At 33.1% G+C, this 24,570-nt stretch overlaps 1 protein-coding gene across 7 annotated transcripts in view; it reads right to left on the bottom strand.

The window, feature by feature from the left end:
- CCDC171 (coiled-coil domain containing 171) overlaps nucleotides 1–24,570 on the bottom strand; it is a 332,100-nt gene that overhangs the window by 128,273 nt on the left and 179,257 nt on the right. For 6 of the 7 annotated variants that reach the window (XM_043891112.1, XM_043891113.1, XM_043891115.1 and 3 more), the window contains 2 exons: nucleotides 9,446–9,591; nucleotides 7,347–7,401 (listed from right to left, as the gene is read on the bottom strand). In XM_043891112.1, coding sequence (XP_043747047.1) covers nucleotides 7,347–7,401; nucleotides 9,446–9,591 — 201 coding nt within the window. The remainder of the gene's footprint in view (nucleotides 1–7,346; nucleotides 7,402–9,445; nucleotides 9,592–24,570) is intronic. The other variant, XM_043891117.1, reaches the window with a different exon arrangement.

The following is a 24,570-nucleotide window of genomic DNA, read 5'->3' on the forward strand; positions in this document are numbered from 1 at the left end:
GAGCCTGATGGGCTAAAGTCCAAAGGGCTGCAAAGAGCCAGACAAGACTGAGCAAATGAGCGTGATCACACAAATATTCAAAATACCCACTTTTCAACAAAAAACTATAAAGTATGCAAGAAAATAAAGTATGGCCCATACATAAGAAAAACAGAAATTAATAGGAACTGTTCCTGGGGAAGCCTAGATATTGGATTTATCATACAATGACTTTAAATCAATTATTTCAAATGTGCTTTAAAACGTTAAAGGAAACCATGTACAAAGAACCAAAGGAAAACCATGAGAATAACTTCTTCAAAAATGAGAAATATAAATAGATATGAAGTATAAAAAGGAACTGAAGAGAAATTTTGGAGTTGACATATTCCAAAATGCTGGAAAAAAATGAACTGTCAATCAAAAATTCTATATCCAACAAAAATATTCTTCCAAAATGAAGGAGAAAGTAAGCCATTCCAAGTCAAACAAAAAGCTGAGAGTGTTCTTTACCACCAGCCCTGCCCAGAAGAAAGGTTAAAGGGAGTCCTTCAGTCTGAAATGAAAGGACATTAGACTGTAATTCAAATCAACAAGAAGAAATTAAGAATATCAGTAAAGGAAACTGCATATGTAAATATAAAAGTCTGTATTCATCTATTTTTTATTTATAACTCCTTTTTCCTATATGATTTAAAAGATAGCAACATAAAACAATAATTATAAACCACTGCAAACCATACAGAATTAACTTAAAACTAAACAGCAAAAAGATATTTGGAAAACGTCCAAATGTTTTGGCAATTAAACAACCTACTCTTATGATGCAGGGAGCTCAAATCTGGTGCTCTGTGACAAGCGAGAGGGGTAGGATGGAGTGGGAGGTGGAAGGGAGGTTCAAAAGGGAGGGGATATATGTGTACCTATGGCCGATTCATGCTGATACACGGCAGAAATCAACACAATATTGTAAAGCAATTATCCTCCAAATAAAAATAAATAAAAATTTTTAAAAAAACGTAAAGGGTGAGGGAAGGTATAGAAAAAAAAACACTCTTATTAAACAATGAATAAGTCAAGGAAGAAATCACAGAAAAATTATAAAATATTAATACTTTAATATAAACAAAAACACCACATAACCAAACTTGTAGAAAGCAGTGACAGTTGTGCTCACAGAGAAATTTACAGCTTAAATGCCTGCATTAAAGAAGAACGGTCTCAAATCAATAATCCAAGCTTCCATCTAAGGGAAGTGGAAAAAGAAGAACAAACTAAACCCAAAGCAAACAAAAGGGAGGAAATAATAAAGATGTGAGCATAGATAAATACAGGAGAGAATAGAAAAATAATAGAGCAAATCAAGAAAATCAAATCTGATCCCTTGAAGAGATCAACAAAATTGACAAACCTGAACTAGACTCACTAAGAAAAGAAAGATTAACAAATTACTAAAATTAGGAATAAAAATAGAACATTACTACTGATTTGGAGAAATAAACAATTCTAAGAAAATGAACAACTTTGTGTCAATAAATTAGATAACCTAGATGAAAAAGACAAATTCCTAGAAACATATGAACTATCAAAACTGACTCAAAAATAAAACTTGTATAGATCTATTATAAGGGAAAAGCAAGAGAATTCCAGAAGAACATCTACTTCTGCTTTACTGATTATGCAGGTCAAGAAGCAACAGTTAGAATCAGACGTGGAACAACAGACTTGTTCAAAATTGGGAAAGGAGTACGTCAAGGCTGTATATTGTCACCCTGCTTATTTAACTTCTATCAGTAACCTCAGATACGCAGATGACACTACCCTTATGGCAGAAAGTGAAGAGAAACTAAAGAGCGTCTTGATGAAGTGAAAGAGGAGAGAGAAAAAGCTGGTTTAAAACTCAACGTGCAAAAAACGAAGATCATGGCATCCAGTCCCATCACTTCATGGCAAATAGATGGGGAAACAATGGAAACAGAAACAGACTTTATTTCCTTGTGCTCCAAAATCACTGCAGATGGTGACTGCAGCCATGAAATCAAAAGATGCTTGCTCCTTGGGAGAAAAGCTATGACCAACCTAGACAGCATATTAAAAAGCAGAGATATTACCTTGCCAACAAAGGTCCATCTAGTTAAAGCTATGGTTTTTCCAGCAGTCACGTATGCATGTGAGAGTTGAGTGCCGAAGAATTGATGCTTTTGAACTGTGGTGTCAGAGAAGATTCTTGAGAGCCCCTTGGACTGCAAGGAGATCCAACCAGATCCTAAAGGAAATCAGTCCTGAATATTCATTGTAAGGACTGATGCTGAAGCTGGAACTCCAATATTTTGGCCACCTGATGTGAAGAACTGACTCATTGGAAAAGACCCTGATTCCGGGAAAGATTGAAGGCAGGAGGAGAAGGGGACGACAGAGGATGAGATGGTTGGATGGCATCACTGACTCGATGGACATGAGTTTGAGCAAGCTCCAGGAGTTGGTGATGGACAGGGAAGCCTGGCGTGCTACAGTCCTTGGGGTTACAGAGTCAGACACGACTGAGCAACTGAACTGAACTGATTACAGGGAAAGAGATTGAATCAGTAATCAAAAAACTTTCAACAAAGAAAATCACCAGACCATACTTTACTGGTAAAATCTACCAAAAGTTTAAACAATTAACACCAAACTTTTTCAAACTCTTCCAAAAAATTGAAGTGGAGAGGCTACATCTTAACTCATTCTATGAGGACAGTATTACACTGAAACCAAAGTCAGACAGTGATATCATGGGAAAACTACAGACCAATATTCCTTACGATCACAGATGCAAAAATCCTCAAAAAATACTAGGAAGCCAAATGCAGCAGTACAGTCAAATGATTATACTCTACATAATGAAGTGCTATTTACACCAGAAATGCAAAGGTGGTTTAGCATATGTAAGCCAATCTATATAGTACACAACATTAAAAGAATGAAGGTTGAAAGTAAAAAAGATTATCTAATTTGAGGCAGAAAGAGCCTTTTACAAAAATAACAACACTCTTTCACGATGAGAAAACTTCAAAAAACTAGAAACAGAAAAACATTTCCTCACTCTCATGCAGGACATCTATGAAAAAAATAGATGTAACATCATATTTAATGATGCAAAACCAAAAGCCTTCCCTATAAGATCAGGAACAACATACAGGGACATCTGCTGTCATCACATTATCTTATGGCTAGGACTGCAAGTTCTAGACAGACAATTAGATTTAAAAAAAGAAAGGAAAGGAAAGGAGTGGGGAGGAAAGGAAAAGAAGAAAGAAAGAAAGGACACCCAAATTAGAAAGAAGTAAGTAAAACTATCTTTTATTTATAGATATCATAATCTTATATATAGAAAATCATAAAGAATCCACACAAAAAATTATTTGAGCTAATAAATTCAGCAAAGTTGCAGTATACAAGGCCAATACACAAAATCAGCTATATTTCCATACACTAGCAATTAAGAACCAAGAAGTGAATTTAAAAATAATTTCATTTACAACAGCATTTCAATGGATAGAATAATGAGGAATAAATTCAAACAAGGGACAAAACTTGTACACTGAAAACTATAAAACACTGTTGAAAGAAATTAGAGATTTAAATAAATGGGAAGACATCTCATGTCATGAATTGCAAGACTTAAGACAGCAATTCTCCCCAAATTTGATCTAGTAAATCTAATTGAATCACTACTAAAATTCCAACTGTCTTTTTCAGGCTGGATGGGGTGGGGAAGGCAGTTTGGGGGAGAATGGATACATGTATATGTATGGCTGGGTACCCTCACTGTTCACCTGACCATCACAATATTGTTCATCAGTTCATCAATACAAAATAAAATGTTTAAAAATTTTAAAAAATTGAAAAATGATCCTAAAATTCATATGGAATTACATGGCACCCTGAAAAGTCAAATCAATCTTGAGAAAATAATAAAGTTGGAAGACTCACATTTCTAGATTTCAAAATTTACTACAAAGCTACAGTGATCAAAACAGTGTGGCAGTGATATAAAGATGAGTACAAATATCAATGGAATAGAATTGAGATTCCAGCAATAAACTTATTCATCTGTTGTAAAATGATTTTCACTAAGAGTACTAAGGTTACTAATGGTGGGAAAGAACAGTCTTTTTAATACATGGGGTGTTGGGACAATTGGACATCCATGGAAAAGAATGAAGCTGGATCCTTGCATCACACCATATGTAAGAATTAACTCAGTGTGGAGCAAAGACCTAAGTGTAAGAGTTAAGACTATAAAAATCTCTGAAGTAAACTTAGGGGGAAATCTTCACAACCTTGGATTTGGCAATGCATTCTTAGATATGAGACCAAACATGATCAACAAAAGAAAAAACCTGGACTTCATCAAAGTTAAAAACTTTTGTTCATCAAAGGACACTGACAAAAGAGTCAAAAGACAATAGCAGAATAGGCTAAGGGGGTATAGAAGTGACTACTTAATGGTACTGGGTTTCTTTTGGGGATGATAAAAATACTCTAGATTAGATATTTGTGATTGTTGAATAGCATTATAAATATATTGAAAGCCCCCAAATTGTACATTTTTTAATGGTTTAAATAGTGATTTCTTTTAACTTTCAATAGTTATGGTTTTTCCAAAATACAAAAAGTAGTTCAGAATTCAACTAAACAGAAGTGTGTATTAAAAAATACACATCATGAAAAGTTGTAATAATTTGTATATCTTTGTCCTAATTTTCTTAACCCCAATAACTTGAAATTAGTCCAAAAAGGTTTCCTAATAAAAAGTTAGCTTCTGGTATACATTTAAAACAGTCATAAATTAAATATATTTAAATTCAATTAAAATAAAATTTCTATTTCTTTGAAAAAATATATGCTTTTAAATAAGAATGATGGGCCTTCTTTATTTAATACTAGTGTCAGTCCCAAATAGGGTTTTAAAAATCATAAACAGTCAACTGCTGTGCATAATACAGTTTTAGTATTTGAAAAGTTGAATGTATCAAATTTAAAAATGAACAAATACCATAAAAATAATAGCTTCTCTTAAAAGCAATTATGTTTAGTTTAAGTTATTTAAAGTACAAGAAAATAATTTCTTTTTTTTTTTTTTTTTTTTTTTACACGCCCCTTCCTCCCCTAAAGTACAAGAAAATAATTTCTACATGAAAGTTCTTTTTATTTGATTCTTGTGTTAGAAGTTAGTATTAAAATTCAATTCATCAGGTTAAAAATTATTTTTATTCCAGAAAACTTGGTGCATACCTTGAAAAATATGTGCCTAAAAAATCTGAATAGCTATGTTACTTGACTATGTACAGTAAACTGTGCTAAAGAGCTTGGATGTAACCACAATCATTTTTACCACACAATGGGATAGCCCAAACCCTCCTTCTGTACTACTCTTAGCTTCTCCAAGAAATACAATGCACTAGACAGCCCACAGTGGCCAGAAGAATAAACCTGCAAGCTCTGGCCTGAAGACAGATGGGCTGCACCTCCCTGAGAACTTCAGAAACGACCCGCTGGGTCTCCTCCTTATCACCCATTTGTTCTCTCCCACACTTTGTAGAAAACAGAATTAGTCCAATAATCAGTTAGCCTTTCCTAAAATTTCATGTCAAGCTTGAAGAGTAATTGTAATTTAAAATCACTATATGTACAGAAATTTGCAAAATAACTATAACATCTAAAGGGGGGGGAAAGCCATATAGCAAAAGTAAAACTACAGTGGTTGTAGGCCAATTCTACAGACATCTTTCTTTCTATATGTTAAAAATCAAAAGAACTGGAAATGAAGAACTCCATGATTATAACTGTCCTGTTGCAATCAGTCTTTATCATACTTAAAGATATATTTTGCCATTCTCACAACAAAAAGTAAGGTATGACATTTAGATTTCACACTGGTGATGGGTTTTGTCTGATGTCAAAGTCCACGTCCAAGACAGCTGCTATCCAACATTATTTTCCTCTGTCTGAGGAGATGACAAACAATTGGGTTTCAAAGGCAATATTAACTGCTATAGAAAGATATGCCATGTACATGACATAATTTATTTTTCCTATCCAAAGTCTCACCATATACTGAAAAAACAAAAAAATCTAACCAAAATATCTTTTTTCCTACAAACCTAAATTTCAGATTTCTAGCATATTTGGATTTGATGTGATCATATTTAAACTATACTAACTGGCTAAATATTTTAAACCAGAAGGAGGAGAATTCATAGTTTCAAATATTACTTAAAAATAACACTCAGAAATAAAAAAATATCAGATTTTTTTTCAGAATGCTTTTGGTGAGTCAGTTTTAGCTAGTCACTTACAATACCAAAGAATACAGATGCCCAGTGTTTTTAACATGTTAAAATGTATTAAATATTAGTTTGTTAATGTTATTTATTATTTCCTTAGCAGGATTAGTTTTTAGGAGATTTTAAGTGACCTAAAATTGTATTATATAAAAAATTTGATCCAAAAATTATTCTAAATATGATTCATTCATAAACTCCATGTATCTTAAAAGTACTCAGTACTTATATTTCTAACAAATTACCTGTTGAACAATAACAGAAACACATAAATAACGTTTCTCTACTTTTAAATAAGGGGTTTCCCTGGTGGCTCAGTGGTAAAGTGCCTGCCTACCAAGAAGATAAATTACAACTTGGAAAATATCATTGCCTAGGTTAAGGTAGATGAGTACTACCAAATACAATATATGATGTCTCTCTCTACATATATGCGTATATGTAAATAGGATAGTAGGTTTAAGAGTGCTGAGAGGGACGATGTGCTAAGTTACTTCAGTCATGTCTGACTCTTGGCAGCCCCATGGACTATATAGCTCACCAGGCTCCTCTGTCCATGGGATTTCCCAGGCAAGAATACTGGAGTGGTTGCCATTTCCTCCTCCAGGGGATCTTCCTGACCCAAGGAGCAAACCGGTGTTTCTTACATCTCCTGTATTGGCACGCAGGTTCTTTACCACTAGCACCACTTGGGACAGTGTGTTCAAACATTTTATCATAATGAGACATGATGATACCTTAATCACCTCTAATTCAGTGAGCAAAGACCACAAACAACTCAAGTGCAATTATACTAGTTTGGAGAAACCACTATTTTCATAGTTTCATCAAGTACATAAAGTGAATTCTGAAAAAAGTCATGCAATATAGCATTGTCCAATACAAATTTTCAGTCATTTGAAAGGATCCTTTTGTTAACTTATTTCTAAAGAAAGCTACAAAATGAATCAAAGTACTTTGTAGTTAATATTGATAAAATTAATGACCAGGAGAACTGTATCATAATACAAGCTGAACAATATTGAAGAAAAATTATAGTACCTTATGAAGCATATTTTCTACTGTTCTCATATGACTAGCAACACATTCTTTGTCTCTAGAAACAAAATAAAGATTAGGTATTAGTAAAACCCAAACCCTACAGTAACTGTCATTCATTTTAGTGTTAAGTCACTGTTACTGAAAAATAAGGGTTGGTTTTCACTGTACTCCTTCTAAAAGTGTAAAACCCAACCATATTCACTGGTATATTTTCATATTTAACTCTTCAGTTATATTGCCTGCCATAAATTAGAGGTGAGAAAAACCTTATGAATATCTTCAAAGTTAAAAAAAGAGTGAAAAAAGAAATCATGATTACATAATTGATATACAATGTGTTGAAAAGGTTAAACTTGCATTCTTTTAGCTTCTAATGAAAAAGACTTTAGAAATATTAATGGTGGATATAAATGGCCATACTATGCACAATAATATTTTCCCTTTGACAGGTTTTTTGTGCTATAATAATTACACAAAAACCCTTTATGGCCTTGACTAGAAATATGCAAATTTACTATTCTCTTCTCTAGCCTTGTATATTGAACTTAGCTTTTACGATGAAATTAAAAGTTTAGATGGAAATGCTGAAAACAAAATTTTAATGGTGAATTACAAATTAAAAACTATAAATAATGTATTAGCTCTCCAAATTTCAAATTAGCTTTTTTAGTGTTATTAAGAATATGTGCCCATCCATGGTCACAGATCTCAGACACGACAAATTCCTGAATTACCAGTAGTATTGTGAAGATGCAATATGAATCTAGAGGTTTTATAATCTTGTTTTCATTAATCTTCGAATTTTCAATGCTCTAAGACATACTAAAAATTACCCATGCTACGATTCTCATTTGACATGAGAAAACCAACTGAAAAATGACAGCAAAAAACTGATTCAGTCAGACTTATATTTTTAAAAAATGACAATTACATATACCCAATATGGTAGCACAGTGTTATAGAGCTTTATAATTATTCAAATATGTACTGGTGGGTATTCAAACATGCCAATATCGTGGCGCTGTGTAAACTCATTTTTTTCATTATGTGTGAGCAATATCCCAAGCCATCTGACAAAGCTGTGGATATTCTAGGATTGCAAACTGCTTGTTTTGTGATTTAGTTTATAGACTACATTCATATTTCATGCTATGCTTAAGAACAGAGTTTGTCTCCAAACATTTTTAAGTTGTATTTACATATTTGTAAAAATATATATATACACATACACACGTGTATACCTGTGTGTTGCGTACTTGCAAGTACAGGAATCAAGAATTTTTCAAATTTAGAAACAGTGAGTGTATTAAAATTAGATGTTTCTTTAACCTATAAATAGATTTTCTTTAAGTCATGCAGTTTGTAAAAAGGGTTGTCTTAAAGTACTCCATGAAATTTGATGTGGGGAACAAATAAAAATACCCAAGAGAACTGTTCAATTTGAACTTCACAGTGTATGTGAACTTGATTACCTGGTAAAACGAAAAACGCTCCTATCACATTTACATAGTTGCCCACTCTGAAAACTGCCTAATTTTCTGTATTTAACATATTTGAATATACAGCCATAAAATTAAAAGAATTTTCCATGATCAGTATGCTTTTACTGCACTTAAAAAATGCTATAATATACATGTTGATTATATACTAACATTTCTTTATGAAAATATGACTTGCAATATTAGAATATTATAATATATGCAGAAGCAAATTTGGAAGGCAATGGGACAGAAAGGGTTGACAAATATATGATACAGAAGCTACTCAAAACTTTAGAATAAAGTGTCTTATAGGTTAAGAGTCATATGTTAATGAAAATCTGGTTTCAAACAAGTTAACACTACAACAGAGCCTAAAATATACAACATCAGCGGTTATACAGAAACTTATTCTTTTCTAAGGTTTCTCAATAAAATATACATTTAGTATGTTGAGTTAAGAGTTTTCTCTTTTTGAGGATATATCAGAGAATTTCAAAGAGAGACAGCTGTACTTTTGTTTTCTAACACTGTATTATCCAGGGCTAAAACCCAGAGCATGAAAGTAAGAATTGATCTTTTGTCTGTTTTAAGTGATCTCCCCAAGGTCCAAATGCTCACTTGGCTGCCATGCGGAGGGCACTCTCTGCATCATGGATGTTCTCCTCCAGTCGACGCTTGTCCTGCTCCAGCTGGGTAAGATGTCTATTGAGCTGACGCAGAGATTGATCTTTTCTTCTCAGCTCCATCTTTGCCTCGGAGAGACTCTGCAAGCAGACAGAAAACAGAGTTACTTGTCAGCCCCGATAATTAACTTCAATTTATGCCATAGGCTATTAAACAAAGAAAGATACGGACTGACTGAGAAGTAGACTTGGGTCATTACACATCAAGGTTTAACAAATTTTTGGCAAAAATTTTACATACGTGCTAAATAGAAATGATAGAAGTGAGAAGGTTCGGAAAAATGTTTAGCTGCAAAATACAACTCTATTTTATTTTTTAAAATACTACAAGGCGAATGCATTCTTTTCTTGGTAAAAATATCTGATTATTAAAAACCTCAGGTTACATTTTCCTTTAATGACAAAAAATAAAGATCTCAATGGAAAACGCACATGAAATTTAGAATCTGTGCAAGAACTATCATATGGCCAAAGTGTGTGTGTGACTGAGAGGAAAGTGGATTAGGATACCAATAAGAGAATGGGGAACCCAAGATTTAAAACCATCACTGCTATCTTTATAAATGCATCTGTAACAGATTGCTATATACATCTCGGTGAAAGAACAAACTGGATTCCAAAATAAAATTTACTCATTTCCCATTAAAAAAAAAACTCTCATGTCAGAGATAACACAAACCTGATCAACATTTCAACAGAGAGTTATAAATAATACTTGCATTTGTTATTATAAAAACAGTCCATAAATATTTTCCTAGTCAGAGAAGTTCAAAATTTGTTGATTGATGTTTGTTTTGCTATGTGCTTTAATCTGAAATATTCACTTAGGACAAGTTTCAAGATACAAGAGTACAACTTCATCTTGGAACTAAGGCTAAAGGTTTTAGAAACTTGTAAGTTAAAGGAGCATTTTCTTATTTTAAACTCTAGGATGTAAAACAATATAGGGATCAGAGGATCTCTTAGCATTGAAAATCTGCTCATTCCTCTGCCTATGAAATTTCTAGAATATGAGCTTATCAACCAATTTTTCCATTAAGTTTGTTGGACACTGAGCTATATAATTGAATGTATACACATATTTTTGCTTTTTTCTAAGAGTTTAGCCACACATTAACATTCACAACCATGCTTCAAATACCCAGTAAAGAACAACCAAAATGCAGTAATTTCATGTTTAAAACTGTTCTAATAGTATTATTTTAATGCACTCACAATAAAATAAAAAACTCAAGCTGCCTGCATGGGGCTAAAACAATTAATTCACTCTATAAACACTGTGAATTGAAAGCAAAACCAATAAGGTATTTTTAAACACTAAAAAAAAATTTTAATTCAGTATTTTACTTTTCAAACAGTCAAGCTGCATGCTGTCAGACAAATACAAGTCATAAACTAAAAATAAGCAAACTATGATTACTTTTTAGACATTATGTTTTATTTAAAATCTTTAGTAGTAACAGATCTTCAAGAATATCCCACTTTGGAAGTAGTCACTGATTCAAGCCAACTTTTAAAAGACAACAAAAAAGAAATTTGAAAAGCCGTGCTAAACCTACTTAGTCTGTGCCAATGTTAAGATATTTAAAGGCACTGAAGTATCATGAGATTTCTTTCTTTAAAAAAATAAAACCCACTTGAGTCCTTTTATTTATTTTTTTTTTTTTTAATTTTTTTATTAGTTGGAGGCTAATTACTTCACAACATTTCAGTGGGTTTTGTCATACATTGATATGAATCAGCCATAGATTTACACTTATTCCCCATCCCGATCCCCCCTCCCACCTCCCTCTTCACCCGACTCCTCTGGGTCTTCCCAGTGCACCAGGCCCGAGCACTTGTCTCATGCATCCCACCTGGGCTGGTGATCTGTTTCACCATTGAGTCCTTTTAAAGTCAATATTTCTGACATCTTTCAGGTAATAAAAAAAAAATGCTATTTTTCAGATGTGAAGATAAAATTAATGATCCACCACCAGTTACACATAAAGCTTGAGTTCTTTTTCCAACTGAAATAATAGAATGTGCCAATCCATTCAAATTCTCTTGCTCAGTAATTCTTATGACTAGAGGTGTATATTTGTGAGGGACGTTCAGGATATTGATTCCAGTCTTGTCCAGAGTGAAGCTCACTGGTCCAATCCAAGGGAACCCATGACCTTAAAATCACTATAAAACCACACTTGACTTTTCAGCAATTCTATGATACCCTTCCAAAGAAGATATAACTCATGGAATTAGAATCTCCACTGTATATCTAAATCTACCAGTTTCCATTAGCTTTCATCTCCTTCTCTCAGGTGCAAGGTCAGGGAGCCACCAAAGTCTCCTAAAGCTCTCACTACGTCAGAGGTACAGCTGAATAGTTTACTCTAAGACTAAACCTACAGACAACAAACAAAAAATGGCAGAAATAAAGTGGTATGAATCATACTTCTTTAGTGTAAAAATGAAGAGATAACGGTTTTTGAAAAGAGAATAATCGTTTATATAACTTATGGACACAGGAGTCTCATTTTAAAGAGCTGAGGAAGATCACAAGGCAGTAGTATGTCTTTTTACTGATATCCACATTTTTGCCTTTGATGGCAAAAGTAGAATCCTTAAAAACCCTAACACTGAGCTTGTAAAAAAGAAAAACATATGTATATGTGTGTGTACATATATATATGACATACACATATGTATTTACACCATTTATAAAATATATTATAGATACATATAAAGTTTGAAGTTCAGCTTTTCTTTACTCCTGTTCAGATTTATCTAATTATAACCCATGATAAACTTCACAGACTCTAATATTTCCAACCGAAGGACTCAAACCAAGAAGGTGTGCCTCTGGGCAGCAAGGCAACAATGATAAGCAGCAGGTTAGCCACTAATTTCTCTACCGGGTAGATTGTGAAAGTGTGATGTTCTGATATCCAAGAAACTGTTCAGGAGAGAATAGGATAAATCAAGTTTAATAACTCTGCTCCTAATTGTTCCCCCAATGCTCAACTCTAATTACGTGGAGAAATCTCTTGACTGTCGCCTGATATTAAGTTGTTGGAGGCTGAGCCTGGAACAGCAAGATAATCAATAAACATTTAGTGGGGAGAAGAATGAAGATCCTGTTAAGCAGTGGGAACCTGCAGCACCCAAAGCCCTTCTGCTCATGAGAAAACCTATGGGACAACCATCGTGATTGCAAAGCAATAATCCAAAGCACTGTTTTTAGGCCTTGAGGCCTTTAGGCAACAGTACATTTGAGGAAAAGAGGTTAACACGGTCACCCTAATTACAGCCCACTTTCACATACTTCATATATAAGCGAAGACAAGCCAATTAGGTAGAAAGGAAGATAAGGGAAGTTTTATTTGTATACTAATTAAACCCCTGATGAAATTAAAGGAAAAACATACAGCTCTGTAATTGTGTCTGAGAAAGGTCACTTCAGGTTCAGTTATCAGAACAGCACAGCCTTGACATATTTCACTTAATCCACAATACAGCCCTCATTTTGTACTCAGGTCTTAATATTTACAAAAAAAAAAAAGAAAAATTCAAAGCCTGATACTGCATTTATCTTTAAACTACATTGTGAACAATTCTAGCTATTAGAAAGTTAATGCTAAATATAACAAAAGTTTAAAAGGAAAAATATCACCTAGACAAGAACCAATGCTGCAATATTATTTATCAAACATTCTGAGTTTTCACTTTAAACCCAAAGTGTTTTAAAGCAACTATTTACAACAGAATCCCAAGCTGACTGTATTTCAAAAGCTATTATGCAAGATATTTATTGTATTTCTTTTAAGATAATGATGTCATTGCTCACGTATACCTCTCATAGTCCAGAGGGAAAAGCCAATGCTTTCACTAAAATACTATTATAAGATATTTTTATATCTAGCTATTTTCCTAAGATGGTGATGAAAAGCAATGTGTCACTAATGAAAGATGGCAGGGTAAGTATGGATACCAATGAAGTAGTTAAGTACAGAGAAAGCTTAGGGGCAGAATATAGGAGATGTGAATATTAAAATACCAACATGTTTTTTAAAAGTCTGTTTTCTTATCTACAGTTTCTGAAGTTTCTATAATCAAAATGTTACCACTAAATAAGAACACAAATCATTTTCTTAAGTCATACATAATTTCATACTTACTTCTAAAGTTATAAACATTTATTACACTTAACAATTTTTAAAAAATTAATTGTGAATATAAATTGAAATTCTATTACTTTGCACCTATGAAAACATTTTATACAGTGGAATGTTTAATACCATCTTTATTGAGATATAATTCACAAGCCACATAATTCACACTTTTAAAGTGCAAAATTAAGTGGGTTTTATTATATTAACAAAGTTGTGCAACCATCACCAATGGAGGTCTTTTTTGAAGAGAAGTTCTTTAAAAAAAAAAAAAAAACTTATCAAAACAATAGGGCAACCTAAATATAGTATATCTCATTACCTCACAGCTAGCTCTAATTTTAAATGACACAAGATATACAGAGTTTAAATTTTGTTCATTAACAGGTTCAAAAGTATAACATTTATAACACGAATTCCCTGAATTAGAATACTTGATTAATAAATGTGGTATTTAGTACAAAAGTTAGTTACCTGAAAGAATGTACAAAAATCTCCGACTATTATTCCTGGATGTTAAGGGAATCATCTAACATAGCTCTTTCTCATAAGTACACTACTGTTCTGCCTTAGACCATTACTCCAGCTATGAAGACCAAGCCCCAGGAGATTTCACTTTCATAGATTTTCTTTTGTCTAATGGGAAATATCTATGGATCCACATTTCTACAGACTAAAAGCTAATGGCTTTTTCAATTTGGTAGAAAAGTTAGTCATACAAAATGTAAGACCAGACAACAACACAAGTGTTAAAAAGAACAAAGCTACATTTCCTAGGTAAAGAAAAGAACATCTGTAACATTTTTTTTCTAAAATTGTACTACTGTCCCACTGTAATTTTGGAATAAACATTCCTAGATTTGTGATGAGTTAGGTAACATATCTCAAGGCATTAAAACTCATGTTGGAAAAAGAAACAGCACCGTCTTCTGCCCTACCATTATAATATGACCACAAGAAAATCATATTAATCAAGAATTAGTTAGCTGTTGGGTGGGTCAAACTATGCAGACTGCCACAAAAAGTATAAATTTAAAATGATACAACCACCAGATTTATAATTGGGTACACAAGTTAGGGATGAAACTAAAGAATGACATATTTTATAATAAAGCTTGAAAATCTGTGAGATAAGCAACTAGAGAATTTACAATAAGTATATAATAGTAAAAGATGTTGGTATGTAGTAAAATTAATATATGAATAAATTTTAGTTTGGGTATTCTACATTTTATATGGATAATTTGTATTAAAAGTTCTGCAATTTTAAGTTATCTTCTTAAGGACATTATCTTCTAATATTTTCTAATAATAAACTGATGCAAAACATAGGTGATGTTAATAAACCAAAGCTAAAGATCAAATAACTTACCCACTTTGGGAACAAATAAATAATAGCCGTTATTAGAACTCACATGTCTAGTAAGACACAGATGTCAAAGTGTCCTATAAACTGTAAAAGGCTACATAAATTTAATATGCATAATTAATATAACACTTAGACTTCTACATGTAGTGTTATTACACAGTCTTCTTTAAATCTCTCTACAGCAACTTATGAGTTTCTATTTTAATTTTACATCATCATCCTTTACACACAAGCATTATATAAACATTCATAAATTGTTTAAAGTATTTCTATCACACTTGAAAAAGGTAAAATAACATCAACAAAAAGATGTAAAAAAGTCACTTTAATAGAAGACCATATGGTAGATGATTTTCAAAAAATGGAGCAGACAAGCAGTGAAAATTCACCTTCAAAATTTCAAAGTATGCTATAATGTTTTGCTGTATGCTTTATGACTATTGGCACCACATTTCCACATGTTCCTTTGAAAACATCCTCCTAAATTCCATCAGTATAAAAGGAAAAAAGTTAATCCTGTCCAGTAAACTCACTGAAAATGATCAGTAGTAAAATATAGTGGAAAGGAAAAGAACCTCATAAAAGTGTTCAAAACATATTTAACACCATTTGTTCCATGCCTCACAGAGTACTACAAAACTCTGGGAGACGAAGTGTGTTAGATAATAATGAGGTAAACTGGTAGAGAAATTGTTAAAAGACACTTTAAATGACAAAAAAAAAAAAAAAAGGGAGGATAATAAAGAGAATTACGAGAGCCTTCTCAACCGGAAAATACACTCAGAAAAGCAGAGGCAAGTGGCAGCTAGATTTACTGTGACGCACAGCATGTAAGCAGTAACGTGGCAGTAATGTCTTCTCAGAATATAAAACAAACTGCTCTTGGCCGCACGACAGACCTTAGGAGACAGAAACTAGCTGCAGGTGACAACCACCATGATGCTGCTCTAATAAAACCAACTCTTACACGGCCTCTATGTTGTCCCAGCGAATAGCTAATAAATAAAGGGATGGAATACAGTAAGTCCCTCTGTTAGATTTTATCAGCTACGTACTGCTCAGCAGGTTTTAAAGACTTCACCCAGCTGACAGTCCTTAGTTATGTGGAGGTCCAAAACTTTGCAGAATTCCCTAGCAATATTTTAAATGAGCCAAGCTATGAATTAGGCTGCAGGAAAATATCATTTAGAAATTAAATACTGCTTTTAAATCATTTGGGAATTACCTAAAACAAATGTCTACTAAGAATTGAGAAATATGAATAATTTATAAGGAGCTTCATACGGTTGAATTTCTGACACTTAAAAAGAACTTACTGTCAGAAGAATTTTTCAATTTCAAGAATTCTTTTTGTGATGTAATTGAATAGGACAGACAAATCCTATACAATAATTAAAATATCTTCATATTAATATGTTTATTGTACTACAAAATTTAAATGACTATCTTGCTGAATATGTTTTATATTAAATAATATTAATAAAAGTAAATCCAATATCAGCTGAGTAAAATTTAATTATTTAAGAGAATGTGAAGGTCAAGTTTAAATCAGAAAAATAAACTTAGGTTCTTTTACATTTAAATGTAGATAAAACAAAGTCTGAGCTTTTTTCTTAAGAAAACTTATTCATCAGGTGAATTTTTTTATATGAGATTTCACCACTGATTTCTATCTTCATTTTAGAGATATATTCACAGGGGAAAATTCTGAACTACAAACCTTTCCTACATTTCCTGATCTGAGCATTCCACCTTTGTACGAAGGCACTAGGTCTGTTCTTGAACCATGCCTATCATATTAGAAGTGTGCAATAAATGTTTGCTATTTTAACTCAGTTCACCCAAATCCTAGGGGAAAAAACAGCTAGAGTGACAACTGAAATATATTATCATTATCACACAAGCATTTTGTAGTTATATTAACTCAATTGACTCTTCCTAGTCCGGTGAGATAGATGGCATTATCACATCTATTTTACATGCAAGGAGAGTAAGAATCAGAAAAGTTAAGTAATGTTCCCAAGATCATGTAACTACTAGCTGGGTTTACACCAAAATGTGAGTCCAAGTCTTCTAAATCTAAACCCTACTCTTGTTTTCAGTTGAGGTAACACTAGTTTATAACTTCATATGTTTCATGTGTACAATCTTTTATGAAGATGTCCATACACACTGCAGCATGCTCACAACCCAAAGTTCTGTTTCCATCCATCACCATGAAGTTGACTCCCTTAACCCAGTTCATCCCCTCCCACTTCCCTTCCCCTGTCATAACTAGTACTGTGTTCTCTGCATCTGTGTGTCTAAAACCCTATTCTTCATCCTGCACCACAATATTAGTAACCATCTCTCCAGATTTTCCATAAAAATCCACTAACGGGGAATTCCCCACGGAAAGAGAAAACTAGTATTTCACCTATGTGTCAATTTCTTGGTAAGGTCAGTAAGGCATTTCAATCTATTTAAATGGCTGCTTTCTATTTATATTGAAACAAATTCCAATAAGGGCATTAGTGTTATACAATGGCACTGCTTCAACATCAAAAATCCAAGTATGCACAATTCAAGATCCCCTCTGAGAAACTGAGATCACTGTCATCACTTATGTACTAATGAAATAAGAAATAAATATTTGCATAGTAAGGATAAATTATGCAGCATGTCAACACAGTACATAATTTTATATAATTCAAAACCACACTGGGCTGTTGCTTTTTTTATTTTCACCTTTCAAAAAGAAAAGGAGTATCTCTGTTGCTTTCCTTGACAAGTTAGCATCAGCAATGAACTTTTCCTGCAGATCTTGAAGTTTGGTTAACCAGCACATACCTCAACTTTTAAAATAGTTATTAAAGGAACTCCACACTCTCACAACAGTATACCAAGCTCTATAATTTCAGTACTTGTATCTAAATCCTCCTGTTAAGGAGATTTTAATTCCTCTGTAAAAAGTCATCTATGCACCTAATTTAATCGAAAATACCACCCTTAAAGCACTGTTACCATACAGACTACATTATTCTGTTACAGTAGCAGAAGAATTAGTAATTAGTACTGAAATTTGTTAATCTAAGATATGAAAGTAGAGTTGTATTTGACTTAAAACCATTCCATTATATTTACTCTGAAAGGGAGAGGGAAGAGAAGATGGGGGAAAGGAAGAGAACTGAGAGATGGAGACCAGGAATTCAATACCACAGTTCTGACACTGCGCCAAGTTACTAACATTTATTTACAGCAAACCTGTAATAGGAATATATTTTCTCTATTTATTAATTTACATTTCATACTGCTGGTTTTGAACTCTGACTCGGTGTAATCTAGGCGCCTTACTTCAACTCTGTTTCTCAGTTTCCTCATTTGCAAAACAGGAATAATAGTAAAATTTACTTCATAGAGTTGTATTATATTTATTCATGTGAATAAGTGAAGTCGCTCAGTCATGTCCGACTTTTCGCGACCCCATGGACTGTAGCCTACCAGGATCCTCAGTCCAAGGAATTTTCCAGGCAAGAGTACTGGAGTGGGTTAAGCCGATGGCAACTACAGTAAAACCTGCTGTCTCACCTGGTTGCCCTCACTGCTCAAATATCTCTACTGCTGCAAACACTCTAACTAGGAGGTAGAAGTGATAGTGGTTCCCCTGTATAAAAAAATGTACCTGCATCGAATTTGGCCCTCGAATGTAAAACCACCTCTTCCTCTGGTGTCTAACTGAGGAAACGGTAACATAGTCCAACAAGGAAGAAAACCCGGCTGTTTGGAGTTTGTCTAGAATATGGCATCTCTAGTTTGGCCCCTCCAGAAAAGACTTTTCAAAGAAATAAAAACAAATAAGAACAGTTTATTGAATTGAATACTCTGAAAGGAATTTAAAAAATGAAACAGCTTAATTATTTTTCCACTATTAACTTCGAATATTCCATTAGATTTACCTGAGGAATTCTTAAAGATGCTTTTGACCATATAAGATTTTTGCTTTGTAGGCTGATCCTAACACCTAACCAAAACACAGGATGTGACTCTACTGTATTTACTTCGTCATTCAAGATACATTTATTATACGTCTATCCATGCCAAGGCTGTAAATACTAGTAGTAATAGCAATAATAATAGCTAACACTTCCTGAATAGTTACTTATGCCAGACATTAACACAATCAGCCCTCATAACAACTCTCTTAAGTAAATTTTATTATTAATCCTATTTTACAAGTGAGGAAACTGAGGCACAGAGTTGAAGTAAGGTGCCTAGATTACACAGAGCCAGAGAGTTCAAAACCAGCAGTATGATATGTAAATTAATAAATAGAGAAAATATACTCCTCTTGGCAAGGACTTCCTATCTAAAAAGATGTGGTTTAAAAAGTATCTTGTATTACAGCTAGGTGACCAGTGTCGTGAAGTGCATCCTCAGCAGAATAATATGGCATGTTCTGAGAAATCCTAGAGGTAACTTCAGTCTGAAGATAAGGAGCTATTGAGAATGACAGGAGAAAAGATGAGAAAGGTACACACAGGCCAGATACGGTCAGAAAACTAGATTTTTCCTTGCAAATGATTTTTATAAGTATTCCACAGAGTTGCATCAGTACATCTTGTGGGGAACACTTGAATTAGCAAACTCCCAAACCGCAAACTTCTTTCAACCAGAATTTGCTTTACTGTTCACTATGAGCTTTTGTACAATTCCCAGCCATGCAGCAGCGTTCTCTGATCTCTGTCTCGGGGATCATACACAAAAACTCTAACTGCCAAATTAGAATGAATACAAGAGATCATTCTGGCCATGCTGCAACCATTCATTCACATCTTCAGTTGGACTCTAATAAAGTTTTAATAAGATTTCACCTTTGAGAATCAAGATTCACTGATACGCTAGGTAAAAAGGGATTTTAGAAAGAACTGGTTTGTGACAGATCATTTTCCTTAGCATTATCTGAAATTCACTTTTACACTACTCAAGCAGAGTACATATTATTTACTTGATATAAATGAAGCATCCTAGCCAAATATTTTCTATTTCTACTAATAATCACATGAAATCCTATATGTTTTTTGAATCACATAACAGAGAACCATAAGCTTTGTGTCATAGAGATGTATGATGAAAAGAATCTACTACTGAACTTAGCAATTTTTTAAGGAGAAATACACCATTTAGTCTATAATTTCAAACACTTTTTTTAGACTTTTACCAATAACACATTGGTTATATATGTTGAGTTACTCTGGAGAAAAAAGGTTAGAACACAGTTACCACTGGCAATAACCATTAAGGTTTCTAAATAACTAAAAGAGTGGGTACCAGCTCTCTCATTCTATGATTCAGTTCAGTTCAGTTCAGTCGCTCAGTCGTGTCCGACTCTTTGCGACCCCATGAATCGCAGTACGCCAGGCCTCCCTGTGATTAATGAACTACAAAAGTTAGTTTTTAACATATCCCCATGAAATAGAAAAATTTTAATCCCACTTCACTCTATTAATTATAGAAAGAGAGACTGAGACTGAATAACACACAGGCTGCTAAAATAAAAATGAAAGTTCACTTCTAAAAACAACCACAGTTTTAGCAACAGTTAGTAAATTCAAACAAAGTACTAGGAAAAAGCAGTCAGATAGATGGACCCAAGCCTCAGTACAAGTTCTTGAGAAACTGTACTTAGGAAAACTTGTGTCTGTGTTTTGGAAGTAATGGTTGGAAATATTTATATATATATACACACACACACACACATATATATATATAAATCATTTGAGGAAGTAACTTAATATAGCAAAGCACTGTTTTGCTCGAGCTTTGCTTCAAATGGAATTTTCCTGTGTGAGCATATGCATGTATGTACACACATGTATATATACATACTCAATGAATAGTACCATTTTGATTATAAAGGTTTTCCCATAACATTAGTATGGTTTACAATTCTGGTCCCTCTGTAACCAACCCATTCACTTGAAGAAAAGAAAAACACACAGCTATTGTATCCTTCTAAATGAGCGAGATCACCATCTAGTGGTAACTCCTTGAAAAGGCAGGCATAAGGTTTCTGGAGCCTAGAAAATGTTTCATAAAACATGGAAGATCCTCTGAGAAGGAAATGGCTGGCTACCCACTCCAGTATTCTTGCCTGGAGAATTTCACAGACAGAGGAGCGTGGCAGTCCACGGGGTTGCAGAGTCAGACACGGCTGAGTGAGCAAAACTTAACAGTCTAGAACATTCAAGTTTATTTAAAAAAAGAATAATACACTGAACAATCTTTTTATACGAATAAAAACTCTAAGCAACAAAAAAAAGTGCCAACGAGACATACGGCTCCCTGTTTTCAACTGTCTTAACAAACTAGAGTAAACCAGTTACAGATATCAAACTGTAAGGTTATGCAAAATTTGATCAATATGGCTAACAAGAAAACAGATTCTTTATCTTCTCTGTATTTTATAAAGCTTGAAAAATTAGTTATTGTAACTGATTGTATTTGTTCCACCTTCTTGAGGGGGAAGTATACTCTCCTGTCTCACTGAGATCTGGCTTGATCATGAAATTGATGGAGCCTCTTCTGGCAAGGTTATATATTCCTTGTCTTCTCAGAATCAAGAGTGCCCAAGCTTCTTTCTTTAGCTAATGAAATGTGGGCAGAATTTAAAACAGTGTTGCTTCAGGACACCAATAGCGTATAACGTAGAGGCTGCTCTGTCAGCCTCACTCATAAAGTGATGAACCCATGATGCAGAAGCACAGCTAATCCATGATGAGTGTGTACATGTGAGAAGCTGCCTATCATAAGGCCACTGAAGTTTTGGAGTCATTTGTTACTGCAACATTACACACAATATACTGACTGATACAGTTTTATTCCCACATGTGACAATTTACTCTAGGAATTAGACAGCTATGAAATCATCTGTGGATACTTTAGAAAATCAGTTTCAAGTCTGATTAGATCTTCAGAAGAAACCAATTGTAACTACATATTAAAACCAGAGCAAGTCATTTGATATTTTTGGCAGTATAAAGATATGATAAATGTAAACCACTATCTTACAGAAAAATATTGAGTCTATGCACTATAAATCAAAATAAATTTATCCATAGTTATAATTCATGAAAATAGTTTTCTTCCAAAGCCTTTCATAACTTATATATGCATATTTTAATTGATATTTTCATTCTAAAAACTCTAATAAGAAAATATGTCAAAAAAAAAAGAAAATATGTCTAAGCAATTCTCTGTTCTCTTTCTTTCCTGTCTGAAAAATAAGTTAGATTTTTGACATTTTAAAATGACCATAATATATTTCTAAATTTTAAAATGTGGTATTATAATACTATAAAACATGATACCATATTTTTAATACACATATATGATAGACATATTAACATGATGTAAATATACTCATTAAATTTTTGAAAGGTATACATCAAAATGGTAATAGAATTACTCTTCTTTTCCTTTTTTTTCTTATATTTTCCATTATTTTCAACATAATATATATAAACAAACCAAACAAAAAAACACAACTGACACAATTCTCTTAAGATTAGCTTTCAACATGAAATCTTAGTTTAAATTTATATACAGGATATCATAACAATAGTAATTCAAATTGATTTTTTAATGTGCTCTACTCAACAAAGGGTAGGAAATTACTCAGTTATATAGCTAAATAACCCTTTATAGAATGGTCAAAATATCTATATATAGATGGATACATGTAATATACAGTTAAATTTAATCACTATCATTTATACAACCCCTTAAGAAAGAAGGTTTCAATGATTTGTTTTCCTTCCAGAAAATAAGCACTAATAGCCTTAGTATTTCTTAAGCTAACAGTCACATCATAATTCTTCCATCTGATTCAAGGGATTTTGTCAAACCCCCTTGATAATTAAAGTTGCCTCTTTTTAAGGCTTTTAGCCATGGCACAGCATAGAAGTCCTAAATATACATTCTCTACTGATAAACGATTTTCTAAATTTCACAAGGACTCTATGTCTGTTCTATGCCACAAGACTTAGATCAGAAAAACAAATGATTTCTGTTTCTACCACATAAGTACACTTGATGATTCTGGTTCACTTTGATACTCTGCCTTTACTCCTGAAATAAGATAAAACCACTATAGAGGTGTTGCTGTTTCATCAATCATAGTGATTTTACTTAGTTGGTACTCTTAACAATAATCATGGTAAAGTACATACACTTCCTTAACAACATTTTGGAACTTGGGATGGTTTTCATTATCAGAAGACAAAACTGAAAAATATGTTTTACTCTTTATAGTTTCAGGCATCCTAATTTTATAGAAGTTAATACTACCTTATTTATTCTTCTGGAATTAAAACATAGAAAATAACACTTGCACACATTCCCTAAGATAGAAGCACTAAAAAGTCATTCACTAGGTAACCCTTTAACTGTGAAAATATTAAGATAAAATTCTAATTTTCAAATTAGTAAGCCCTGGTATTTTCTGAAATAGCATGTTGAATTAGTGTTGTAACGGTAAAATATTACTAAACTTCCAAATAAAACTTGAGCATATTGTTTCCTACAAACAGAAAGGCATGATTTAGAACATAGAGGTAAAATCACCTCTAAAATGAGTTAAACACTGTCACCTAATCATGTTACAAATATAAACATACAATTAGGTAATTTTCTCACAGTCTGAGACGTTTTAATTTATGCTCACTCTATTATAAATGTAATATTCTAAAGTTACTATAAATGAACACAGTTAAATATTTCCCAAACAAAGCCATGACTAAGTCTCAGATTAATGAAAACTAAAATTAACACTTTCAGACAGTAAATAAATTTTGATTAGCTCTTTAAATTATAATGTACTCTTTAATAATTTAAAAACTGGCCTCCTAAAACAACAAATAAAAGTATTTTCATAGTAAACCACAGAATACTTATAATTAGTATATGGTTGGTGTCATTGCTATAGTGTACTCAAAGCAAACAATACTTACAGAGAAAAGTCTTTCTTCCTTTTTTTAATTGGTAGAAAATCATTTTGCAATGTTCTGTTGGTTTCTGCTCTACAACAATGTGAATCAGTCATAATTACATATATATCTTCTCCCTGGTAAGCCTGGCCCCCATCCTCAAATCCCTCCCTTCTAGGTCATCACAGAGTACCAGGTTAGGCTCCCTGTCACATAGCAACTTCTCACTATTTCACACATGATAGTGTATATATATCAGTGTTACCTTCTCAATTCATCCCACCCTCACCTTCCCCCGTTGCGTCCACAAGTCTGTTCTCTACTAGGCTCATCAGTACCATTTTTCTAAATTCTATATATATGCGTTAATATATGATACTTGTTTTCCTCTTTCTGATTTACTTCACTCTGTTTAAGAGGCTCTAGGTTCATCCATTCACTACAATTAACTCAGTTGGGAGAAAAGTCTTACTATTATTAACATCATTATTAATCAACATCTCTGGGCTCAGTCCTTGTACTACCAGTTACTAGCTTGGCAACCTGGGATTAGTTAAATTCTCTGTGCCTTGGTTTCCTC

The sequence above is a fragment of the Cervus elaphus genome, chromosome 29 (assembly GCF_910594005.1).
Source record: "Cervus elaphus chromosome 29, mCerEla1.1, whole genome shotgun sequence".
NCBI lineage: Eukaryota > Metazoa > Chordata > Mammalia > Artiodactyla > Cervidae > Cervus > Cervus elaphus.